Source organism: Peromyscus leucopus, chromosome 5 (genome assembly GCF_004664715.2).
Source record: "Peromyscus leucopus breed LL Stock chromosome 5, UCI_PerLeu_2.1, whole genome shotgun sequence".
NCBI classification, from domain to species: Eukaryota; Metazoa; Chordata; class Mammalia; order Rodentia; family Cricetidae; genus Peromyscus; species Peromyscus leucopus.
The window spans coordinates 119,679,785-119,692,138 of NC_051067.1; the positions used below are offsets into that span (position 1 = coordinate 119,679,785).

The 12,354-nt window shown below is 49.3% G+C and overlaps 1 protein-coding gene across 1 annotated transcript in view; it reads left to right on the plus strand.

Moving 5' to 3' along the window:
* The window catches only part of Bco1 (beta-carotene oxygenase 1), a 39,752-nt gene extending 35,145 nt beyond the window's left edge, over nucleotides 1-4,607 (plus strand). The window contains exon 11 of the mRNA XM_028875696.2: nucleotides 399-4,607. Within this exon, the coding sequence (XP_028731529.1) occupies nucleotides 399-628 (230 nt within the window). The 3' untranslated portion in view covers nucleotides 629-4,607. The remainder of the gene's footprint in view (nucleotides 1-398) is intronic.
* The last annotated feature ends 7,747 nt before the right edge of the window (nucleotides 4,608-12,354 follow it).

The window sequence follows — 12,354 nt, forward strand, 5'->3', positions numbered from 1 at the left end:
CCCTGAAGACCTCCTCGCACTCCATGAGGTTGGAGGCTGGGAGGAATGATCTCCACTGCAGGGATGAGATAAGGTTCAGCAAGGCAAAGTGGCCATCCTGGAGTAGTGTTCTCATTCCAGTCCTGGACTTCTCCTCCGCCAACAGAATGTCCTGTATTCTCTTCCCTCCTGTTAGGGTTGAGAGTGAGTTGAGAGAGGACAGAGAGACACCTCGGAGAAATGGCCCCCTCCAGGTGGAGGGCACACAAAGCTATACTTTGAACACTGTTAGGTATCTCTTAGGAGCCGGGATGGAGCTCGTTGGCTGAGTAGCTGCCTTAACCTGCAGGAAGGCCCTGCCTTACATTGTCAGAATGTACATTGTGAGAATTAACTGGGTTTTGTTCGTCTCCCTGTAGGAGTCATCTTATCAGCCATTGTCTCTACCGACCCCCAAAAGTCGCCCTTTTTGCTTATTCTGGATGCCAAGAATTTTACGGAATTGGCTCGTGCCTCTGTTGATGCCGACATGCACCTAGACCTGCATGGCTTATTTATCCCGGATGCAGACTGGAGTGCCGTGAAGCAGACCCCTGCCGAGACTCCAGAGGATGAAAATTCAGATGCCCCTGTCACCCCACGGGCCTGATGGCACAGGATTGGGCCACAGGAAGAGAGACTTCACTGGCGGGACCTGGGGACAGTAAGTGTGATTGTTGACACTGTCAACTTGACAGCGTCTTAGGATCTCTTAGGAAACAAACTTCTGGGCCTGTCTGTGAGAGTTTCTATACTGGGTTAACGGTGCAAGGAAGATCCTTGAATGTGGGCAGCACCATCCCATAAACTGAGGTACGGACTGAGTGAAAAGGAAAAGGCCAGCTGGACACCAGCATCCATCTGCTTCCTGACTGCGGATGCAGCTCGACCAGCGGCCTCCTGACATGATGCTTCCTCTCCGTGATCGACTGGACCTGCACCTGAGAGCCAAACTAACCCTCCCTTCCTTACATAGTGTCTGTCAGGTACCTTGTCCCGGCAATGGGACAGTGCGTAAGCTTACACCTCTCTCTGGGTGGAGGTGGCCAGGTGCTTCATCTTGCTGTTATTTATTGTGCACATTCCACAATGATTCACAAAGACAGCTCTGGTTCCATTGTATTAGAATCCTTGTGGGAAAATGAAGTATTTAGCAGTCGGTTCTGGTATAGTTGAGAAAGCCCTTTCTTTTCTTCTGAAGGCCTCGAGGGACTGGGAAGGTGGCTCATTTGGCGAGAACACTGGCTGCACGTGAGAACCTAAGTTCAGGTCCCCTGCCCCCTCCCATAGTTACCCGCATAAACGCTGGACATGGCAGCATGTGCCTATAACCCAGGCTCTGGGGAGGCGGAGGCAGGAAGCTCTCCGGGGCTTGATGGCCAGATAGTCTAACTGAATTGGCACACTCAGCAAATAGTGAGGGACCCTGACTCAGAAAATAAGGTGGGGCAGGATGGAGGGAAATACCCAATGTCCACTTCACTCTACACATATATGTACACACACACACACACACACACACACACACACACACACACGTGCATACACATATACATGCAAAAGACCTTGAACATGAATCAGGAATTACATTAACCGTGTTATCACTGTTCTTAGAACAAGCAGTCGTGAACGTGAGGAAAGGTGGGGGGTCATCACTGCTCCTTCCTCCATCTGCCTCTCCCCCCCCCACCTTTCTAAAGGACTAGGTTGTGGGTGTGGCTTCTGGCCTTCTCAGCCACGCCCTGTTTATAAGTCATGTGACCAGGAGGGCACGGTGCTTTGCAGTCATCCCACACAGGATATAAAAGAAAAAAAAACAACTTGAAAGTCTGTTCAGAGCTCATTTGATTTTTATATGGCTGCCTCTGTGAGTTCTCCTGAGCCCATAAAATAGGGCTGTGGGACTTCACCTTTCCTGGCCTGCAAGAGGCCCGATTGTATGATCAGTGACTGACAGATTTGAGTGGGCCCTCTCTCTGCAGGAGGGGGACACTGACCTGGTGTTGACCAGATGAACCATGGCCAAAGGGCCAGAGTTCGGGGTGGAGGACCAAGGCCAGGCTGGCCTGAAAACCAGAGCACATCAGCATCTGAAGGGAAAGGAGACACCCTCCCTGAACTGTGTGTACTTCAAGGCGGACCAGACATGGGGGCAGAGGAAGGCGGTCCCCATGCAAGATAGTGACTGGGATGGAGGAGGTTGGAAACAAGCCAGCCAAACGGCCTCCCACCTGATTACTGGGAGCCCCCTGGAGATCTGAGCCTCGCCTTTCGAGTCTAGTGGGTACCTAAAGCAGGTGGCAGAGTGAAGTCCTTCCCCACCATGTCCTGCGGGCATCTCAGTCCTTCGGCCCCTGGCAGGTTGGGAAGGTCAGCTACAGGGGACGAAAGGAGACGTGATCAGAGCCTGGGCTTGGGTGGCAGAAAGGCTGTGACAAATGGGACAGCCACTCACCCACTCACACTTCTGCTTTGGATGTCTGAGGGAAGAGTGGAATGCAATGTGTCCCCACCTCTATGCTCCCAATTGCCAAACAGCACCCAGACCTCTTCTCAAGAAAGGGCCCAGTTCTGCGGGGAGGTGTTTTGTTGACCTTGTTTAAGATGACAGCTGGGATACCATACTGGTGATGGAGGCTGGCACACCAGAGCCTGCTGTCTCAGTTTCGAAAAAACACTGAAGATTGCCGACAGGGTATGCGATTTGTCTGGGTCCAGTGTTCGATAATCCTATTACATTTCGGACAGGCCCAGGCCAGGGCACTTCGATCCGAACCCCATGCACACTCCTTTCTCCAAAGGATCACAAAAACAGTCCTCATTCTCCTCCCAGCCTTCCTGGTTATGAAGCGTGTGGGTGGGCAAGATGAACAAACAGGAAGTTCTGGGAGAGAACCTCTGGGTTCATTTATTGCTCTCATCAAGAGCTACTTCCTGGAGAGTTCCAAGCCCGGAGTGTCAGGTGCGGTGAGGGCTCACAGGTGTTGGCTGCGTCCACAGCAGGTTTCTCCGGTGTGAGTCCAGTGCCGGGACAAAGCTGGACGGGTTGCTGGGCAAATCAGCTCATGAGAAACCTTCATGCCTTGGGGCCACGTTCCCACTGTTGATTCACACTTGTTTCCTCAGGACCAAGTTACGGGTGCAGGGCTCACAGCTTGGGACAGGCTGCTGATCCAGGATAAGTCAAAACACATTTGGTCCCTTCTTATACTGTTTGAAGATTTCTTGGGTGGTTTTTAAATGCCCAGAAGTCTTTCCTGTGGCAAATCAGGACACACGTGAAAAAGCCTTCGCCATCTATACCACCTGACAGCAGAGAGACACCTCGAGGACCCCAATGCTTCATCTTCCCTTTACACTCATGTCCACTATCACACAGGGACATCTTGAGAAGCATCCCTCAAGGCTGAGTCCCAGCCAAGAAGCAGAGTATTTTCTTGGTCACAGGATCTCAGAGGTATATAGCATTGTATCCAGGCAGGATGAAGATGAACAAGAATTCCCTGGTGATTGACAAAAGCATCTGGGATGGGTGGGACTTCTGGAGCCCCCTGAAAAGACCTTTGAGGGACTCACAGAGGGCTGCTCCTGCAAGTGGAGGTTGCAGCTTGAGATTAGGATAGAGGTAGATGTGGATGGCTGAACAAATTGAGGGTAGCCAAGTTCCCAAGAAGGAGCCCTGGAAAAGGAGGGAGGCAGACAAGGGTGTGTGTGTGTGTGTGTGTATGTGTGTGTGTGTGTGTGTGTGTTTTTTTTCTGATTGTAAGATCCTGTGTGTTCTTTGTAGAACAGCTGGCTAGATTAAAATAAGATGAGAAAGATACCCAGAGTCCCATGACCCAAAGAAAACCAGTGAAAGCATTCTGCTGGGTTTCCTGCAGCTTTTACAGTTTGGGTGCAGAGTCCACAGGTTAGAGATCTATTTACAAGCAACATACCAGCTTGAAAACCTTCTGCTGCTTGCACTGAACAGGTCTCTACCTTCTTTTCATGGGTGCATATTACTCCCTCTTTGAGCCATGGCAGCGTGGGTACCACCTACCATCCTTACACTTTAAATTATTTCCAATTCTCCCCCCCCCCGGGAACTAGGGTCCTGATGGGTCAGTTTGCATGAAATTCTAGAGTCCATCCCTTGCTTGGGGAACAGATGATTGTTACTGCTCCCCTTTAGAAAAAAATTGTCTGCACAAGATTAAGCTAGTCACCTTTACCATGAGTCCCCACCACCAGCTGGAGAGCTGTTGACATTTCATGGCTGCTGGACTTTAGGGAGTTTACAATTGTCCTTTGGCTCTGGGGTATGATCTCCCCAAAAGCCATCCAATCAATGGCTGTTAGAGCAAGCTTATGCTCAGCCATCTTGGGTTCTTTCACCAACGCTCAGTGGAGTTGCTAGACTATTTCCAAAATGGCCGGAGCCTGGGGTACTCCCACAATCGAGGCATGAGAATTTCCATGTGCCCACATCCTCCCTGCCCGCTGTTTTCGTTTCAGCTGCCTTCACGGCATGAAGTGGCATCTTGGTGTGGTCGTGCCTGTGAAGTCTCCTTTGGAGAAATGCCTACTAAATAAACCCTTTGCCCTCATTTTCTGTGGTGTTTGTCTTTTATTGTTGAGTCTAAGAAATTCTTGAGGCGGGGTGGGATGGAGAGATGGCTCAGTCGTTAAAGAGCTTCCTGCCCTTGCAATTCCCAGTATCCACATGGGGTGGGTCACAATTTTATATAACCAGTTCCAAGAGATCTGACACCATCCTCTGGAGTCTGCAGGCACCTATGCTCATGTACACACACACACACACACACACACACACACACGCACACACACGCACACGCACACTCATACCCACACTTTAAAACAGTAAGATACACTTTAAAACAGTGAAAATAAATCTTTTTTAAAAGGGCCCTCATCAAAGGTGCAATTCTCCAGTATTTTCCCCTACTCTATAAGTGGGCTTTTCACTTTTTTTGGCAGTGTCCTCTGAAATACAAAAAACAAAAACAAAAAAAGTTTAAATTTGGATGACGTGCCATTTATTTATATAGTATATAAATATCTATACAAATATAACATTCTTTTTAAATCCCATGATATTGGCGGTGAATCTGAGAAGCCATTGTTTAACCTGTGGCCATGAAAACTTGTTCCTGGTTTTATATTTGTTGCTAATTTGTGTGTTAGGCATGAGGTAGAGGGTCTGCTTCCCTCATTAACAAATGGTTACATTTGTCACCTTTGGAGGTGAAAAATCTTCCAGAGTTTCTTGGTCACTTTTCTGTCGCTGTGATGAAACACCATGACCAAGGCAACCTACGGAAGGAAGGGTTTGTTTGGGGCTTATGGGTGCAGGGGGATAAGAGTTTGTCACCAGCACACGGGAAGCTGGACAGCAAGAGCAGGCGTAGCAGCGGGGACAGCCCAGAGCGGATAACCTCGACTGGCAAGTACAAGGCAGAGAGAGCAACTGGGTATGACTGGAGGTTTTGAAATCTCAGAGTCCACCTCCAGTGACGTACTTCCTCCAGCAAGGCCACACACCCCCCACCTCCTCATACAGTGCCACCCTCTGGGGCCCAAGTGTTCCAATACACAAGCCCATAGGGGACATTCTTACTCAAACATCAAACGGGGGGAAAATCTCTCTCTCTTTCTCTCTCTCTCTCTCTCTCTCTCTCTTTCTCTCTCTCTCTCTCTCCCTCTCCCTCTCCCTCTCCCTCTCCCTCTCCCTCTCCCTCTCCCTCTCCCTCTCCCTCCCTCCCTCCCTCCCCATCATTTCCTAAAAGTTGTTTTTTTTTTTTTGTTTTTTTTTTTGTTTTTTCTGGCCCAAGCAACAAGATGTAAGGCACAGACATAGTCGGTTCCATAGCTCTTTCTTCTATGGAGATTTTAACAACTCCTTGTCTTCCTCACTGGGGGCTGGAGACAGTAATATCTGTGATGCCCTTGCTCAGTTCATACATCTGAGTACATTTTTCCAGTATGTCCCCTACGAGGTCCATCCACTGTTGCAGGATGCGTGGCAGCCTCTGACATCCCACAGTTCCTGCCCTTTGCAGAAGGCAGGAGAGCTCGGGGTGGCTTTGGGAGTGGCGAAGGTCACTTGACATTCTGACTTGGTTCTCATCCTGTCATTTGGATGGGGTAGGCGTGAGGCCCCAGGCTGGCTCCGGGGCTCTTAACCTCACCCTAGGAATGGATGTGGGAGAGACAGCGCTGTCCACATTGCTAGTGCGTCCTCTCAGCCAGGGGTGGGGACTGAGTTCTTACAGCAACAAGGAGAGTGGACGTAAACAGACAAACCAGCTCGAGCCAGATAAGGTGGTTTACAGGAGGGAGTAAGAGTCTCTTGTTGTGGATGAAACAAATTCCACACACCATGACTTAAAGCGGTGGTTCTCAACCTTCCTGATGCTGCGTCCCTTTAATACAGTCCCTTGTGTTGTGGTGACCTCCAACCAGATTACTTTCATTACTACTTCATAGCTGTGATTTTGCTACTGTTATGAATTGTCATGCAAATACCTGTGCTTTCTGACGGTCTTCGGTGACCCCTTGTGAAAGGGTCGTTGGACCCCTAAAGGGGTCATGACCCACAGGTTGAGAACTGCTGGTCTAAAGCAATGAGCACTGACTCACTTGCCATTCTGGAGGATAAAAAGCAGAGTCTGTAGGCCCTAGGAGGAACTCTGCACGACTCACCCTCATGCCCTGACCCGTGTCCTAACAGCACCGTTTCTGCTCCTGCTCCCAGGGACACATCACTTTCTGCCCTTCTGGGTCAAATCCTCCTCTGCCTCCCCCTTGTGAGTCCATTGGCCTGCTGGGATAATGTGGGATGTGTCTCCATCTCTAGATGTTTACTTCAGGCACATCTGTAAAGTCCCTTTGCCGTGGCAGGTCCCAGTCACAGGTTCCAGGACCTGGATGTCTTTGGGGGAAGGTGTCGGGTGACCACAAGCACCTAGCTCTGGCCTTCTCTATCTTGATCTGCCTTATTCACTTGAGACAGGGTCTCTCACTGAACCTGGAGCTCACCTTTTTTCCGTTAAGCTGACAGCCAACAAGCCCCAGAGATCCTCGTATCCCCACTCCCCACCGCAGTCCTGGGGCTACAGGTATATGCTGCCATTCCTGCCTGGCTTTTTATGTGGGTGGTAAAGATCCAAACCCAGGTGCTCAGGCTTGAGCAGTAAGCCTCTTCCTCACCACGCCAGCTCCCCAGCCCTTCAAGAGGCAGATTGTAGAATCAAACTTCTAACACAATCCAATCCAAAAGATCTCTAACTTGATACATGCTGAGGGATGATGGAAGGAGAGTATTAAGTCTTTGTTTTCTGCAACTAAACCGTTTTTCTGTAAGAGCAGAAGATGTACGTATACAGTAAAAAAACACTGCAGTTCGTAGCATGCAATGGTCTTGATTCTGAGCTGGGGTGTTTGAGGCGGAGTTCACAGGCAGCGTGTGGGTGATGACATGCCATGCAAAGTGTGTACAGAGTGTGTTCAGGGCCGAGGCTGCAGAGGAAGTCCTGCTGTGCACTACAAGTGAGAAGCCAGAAACAGACCTTGGGTCTGTTCCGCATCTGATTTCAAACTAGTTTTTGGTTGCTGAACTTTCAGAAACCATTCATTGTTGCCAGTTATTTTCAGATATCCTCCATTCAATCTCAGGACTATTCATGGGATCACAACCTGCAGTTTAAGAAGCCAGAGTCTAGACCTGGGCCTGGCATATAGAAAGTTCTCGATACATATGTGTTGAGCGAACATATAAACTCAATGCCCTTAATCTTCTACCTGCTGTGGCTATTCCTGGCATTCAAGGCCCTGAAGATGCACCTGTGCTGAACCAGTCAGTTCTAGGTAATCTATGGTCTATCCTGTTCTCTTCCTCCACCTTGCCCTGTTAACACACTAGCAACCTAGATCTCTAAAACAGAGGACCTTAATTGTCCTCTCCACCAAGAGTTGAGAAAGGTTTTAAGAGAGAAACGGGTGGGTAGGATAGCCATGGAAGTTTCCAGAAGGGGAATGATTGCGGAGTTGTCATGGTGCAGCGTCCCTAGCTGGAGATGCTTGAGTGTTCTGCATTCCCTGAGTGTGCCCCCGATGCCACCTCCACCCCCTCTTCCTGGAGGTCCTGGGTTGTGTTTGTGTCCCGTTAGGCTCAAGATGTTCCTATGGAGGAATCTTGGGCACTTGAGAAGGCCAGGGGAGGCCTGTAGGATTCTCATGGGCTTCCTGAAGTAGTAGGTGACTTGCCACATTCACAAGTGTCCCCAAGAAGAGCAGAATCCATGGCAGAGTCTCCACCGAAGCACTTCTGCCTAGCCTAGCACTGACCTGTGACGCGAGGCTGAAATTAACCGGCAGGCCACAGTTCAGAGAAGGAAGGCAGTGACTTCATCGGTGTGCCCTCTCCCTGTAGCTGCCCCGGGCTCTTGTGTTGAAGATGCTGAGCCAAGGGCCAGCTCAGAGCTCGAGCTGACCAATCCTCATTATGTAAGACCTGGGACACTGTTGCCTGAGGCTGCAGTTTTCTTCACAGATGAAACTGGGATCATTCTAGTGTCTTTGATTTGGGTGTGATGTGGAAGGAGTTTTGACACAGAATCGCACAGTATTAACGATAAAGGGAAGATATGTTTGTTATGTAGTGACACACTATCTTGTTCTCTACGCCATCTGTTATCCAGTCATCCACCATTCATTACCTATCTCTCCATCATTTTTCCATGCATCCGTGCAGAACCATTCATTTTCCCACAGTAAGCACAGAAGAGAGAAGGCAGAAGCAGTGGAGGGGGGGTCAGGCAAGACATGCATGAAAATGCCACAGTGTTAGCCGTAACATCAACACTTGTGTTAATATCAAAGGACCTCTCCATATTTAAGTACAAATGACGCTTTGGGAAGGGTATGCATCTCAGTGTAGCTCACTGATACACTTTCCTACTACACACCCTATTTAGCCAAATCAGTTGTTCATTATTTATGTTTGTGTCTTATCCCGAGGCACGGAGGTTTAGAAGTTCCTAGAGACCAGGTTGGAATCTGATTTCTTCTTTACCCCTCCCAAGGCTTATCCCAGCACTCAGCATAAAACACCACATAGCAGACAATGACTTGGCAATGGTCCGTTGAAATCCTGCCTGCCCAAGTCAGGGGCCAAGGTAGATTCAGATGGTTGTCCCTGGTCCCTGCTCTTCAGCCACTTAGAACGGAGCTGGAGAGGCCGAGCTTTCCATGCCTGCCCACAGAGGAGCTCCCAAGACTCCTTCCTGGCACACCATTTTAAGAGCTTAAGACTATAACAAAGAAAGCAGTTCATTAGGCACCCAACAAAAAAAGTTTCATTAAATGGGACAAATTTTGTGAAAAGTGACAACCCGTTCCTCTGGAAGGACGGCATTGTCTTGATTAAAGAGCACACCTGGGAGCCACGGAGTGCAAATTATTGATGTTGAAACCACCCTTTCCCAAGAGGGAATCGTTGAAAACAGCTACCAGCCCAGATGCTATCTGCAGTGCTGATTGACTGGACCTGGAGGGACGTGTTCAGAACCGTGGTGGCCCAGTTAAATGCATGCTCCTTTCTGCATGCGTGTATAGGTTCTGAGTCTCTTCAGGCTGATTCCATTCATTGGCTGTTTGCCAAGCTCGTTGTGTAGATGCTGGGAACACACAGATGGGCAGTAGCACTCGATGGAGCACGGGGGGACACAGACTTTTCCAAAGCAATAGGATTCAAAGTCCTGGCTACCCTGTGGGCTAGCTGGGGGCCAGTGGTCACCTCTCCAAGCCACAGTCTTTTAGACCATGACACTGAGTGCCTGATATGTAACTTTAGACGGCTGGGTAGTGTGATGGGTAGCGAGCTCCCAGCACAGGGAGGCACGAAAAGCTCCACAAATGGGCACGAGAGGAAGTGGTAATTATAGAGAAACTGAGTTAATGGGCCCTTATTTAAGAAACTCCCAGGGTAGTGAAAAGAGAGATGTTGGAGCTGCTGTGACTAATAGCATAGTTGTGATTGTGGGTTGTTGTTTTTTGTTTGGTTGGTTTTTTTTTTTTTTTTTTTTTGCTTTGGTTTGGTGTTTGTTTCTTTTTTATTCTCATGTGTATGTGGTGTGCATGTTTGCATGTGTGTGGGGGCAGATGCGCTTGTGTCTGAGGACATGTGGAGAGCAGTCACCATCACTCTTCTATCTTATTCACTGAGGTGGGGTGCTGTGGGATGGTCTGTATGTCAAATTGCTCTGATTGGTCAATTAAAAAAACACTGATTGGCCAGTGGCCAGGCAGGAAGTAGGTGGGACAAGGAGAGAGGAGAATTCTGAGAAGCAGAAGGCTGAGGCAGAGAGACACTGCCAGCCGCCGCCATGACCAGCAGCATGTGAAGACGCTGGTAAGCCACGAGCCATGTGGCAAGGTATAGATTTATGGAAATGATTAATTTAAGCTATAAGAACAGTTAGCAAGAAGCCTGCCACGGCCATACAGTTTGTAAGCAATATAAGTCTCTGTGTTTACTTGGTTGGGTCTGAGCGGTTGTGGGACTGGCAGGTGACAAAGATTTGTCCTGACTGTGGGCAAGGCAGGAAAACTCTAGCTACAGTGGGGTCTTTAAGTCAAACCCAGAGTTTGCTGACATGGCTAGTCTTGCTAGCCAGCTTGCTCTGGGCTCAGTTGTCTCTTCCTTTCCAGGCTTGAACTACAGGCAGGCCACTCTGCCCATCTTTCAAGTAAGTTCTTGGGATCCAAACTCCGTCACCCAAGCTTGCTTGACCAGCACTTTTAACCAGTGAACTGTCTCTCCATCTACGACTCTGTGTTTGCAGGTTGTTTGTTTGTGTGTGTGTGTGTGTGTGTGTGTGTGTGTGTGTGTGTGTGTGTGTAGTACCTGAGAAGGCCAGAAGAGGGCATCAGATCCTCTGGAGCTGGAGTTACAGGTGGTTATAAGCTGTTTGACATGGATACTGGGAAGTGAACTAGGGTCCTCTACAAGAGCAGCATGTGTTCCTGCTTTTTCCAGTCACTGTTCACTGACTGCTTGCCAGGTGCTGGACATGGTGGCACATGGTGACATCTGGATAACTGCAGCTATCATGCATGGTGCTGTACACAGCTGGGCAGCAGAGTCTGAGACTGTCAGCCAAATCAACCATTCCTCATTGAAGTCATCTGGCATTTTGTCACAGTAACAAGAAAACTAGGTACACTGGGTAAACTGGGGCCAAGGTGTGTCCGTCAAAGTGGCAGAACACAGCTCGGGAGTGGGCGGGTTTCCCGGTGGAACACGATGTGTTCCAGACAGGAACTACATGAGACCAGCGATGAGTCCGATGGGATGCAAGGGAGACAGTTATTTCCAGCTAGGAGCAGAGGCTCAAGTCCTTGCAGCAGCACGTGCAGAGTGTGGAGCTGTGAAGCGGCAGGAGCAAGAGTTGAGCAGGCGGCTGGACTCCAGGGGAGTCCAAGGTTCAGCGAGACCAAAAGGAACTAAATGGAAGGGCTTTGTGAGGTGATGCTTGGGACTGTCCAGCCCTGGGCACAAGTCCCCAAATCAGCTACATGAGGCCAGCGAGGAGAGTTCACTGGCTCCATTCTGAGGCTCAGGGGCTCAGTGCGGTGAGCTGGGCATGAAAGAGGGTAGAAATGTTGAAAACGAGAAAGGGCTGGTGACATGGCTCGGGCGCTAAAGACGCCCGCTGCCAAGCCTGATGGCCCAGGTCAGTCTCTAGCGGGAGAAGAGAACCGACTCCTGAAGTTGTCCTGGAGGGAGTGGGGACTGACAGATGAGTTAGAAGCAGATGGTGGGAACGGCACCTGAATGATGTGCTCCCAGAGGCAGGCGCGCACGCACACACACACACACACACACACACACACACACACACACACACACACAAATCTGAATAAGCAGGCCACATCATCTTTGCTGACTAAATTACTGCTCTCTAGACATTCCTTCCCTGAGTAGCCAATTAGTCCCTTAGCTTTAGTGCTGACCCTAATTGCATATGGTCTCCCACAAGGGATGGACACATGGTAAGCACTTAGAATTTTGAATGAACGAGCTGTTCAAGGTATGAATGGACTTCATATTTAGGTGTATTTGTCTCTGCCGGACTGAGCTATCATTAAGACAATCCATGTAGCCGAGGCTGATCACAGACCTAAGCATGAAAGCAAGGCCCTCTAAATGAAAGCTCAGGAAGGCACCCTGAAAACAAGGTTTTCTCAAACAGAGTGTGGATGAAGCACCAGCCCTGGAGGTCTGATGTCTTTCTGAAAATAGTTGAATTGGTTTAAATACTTAAAATCAAA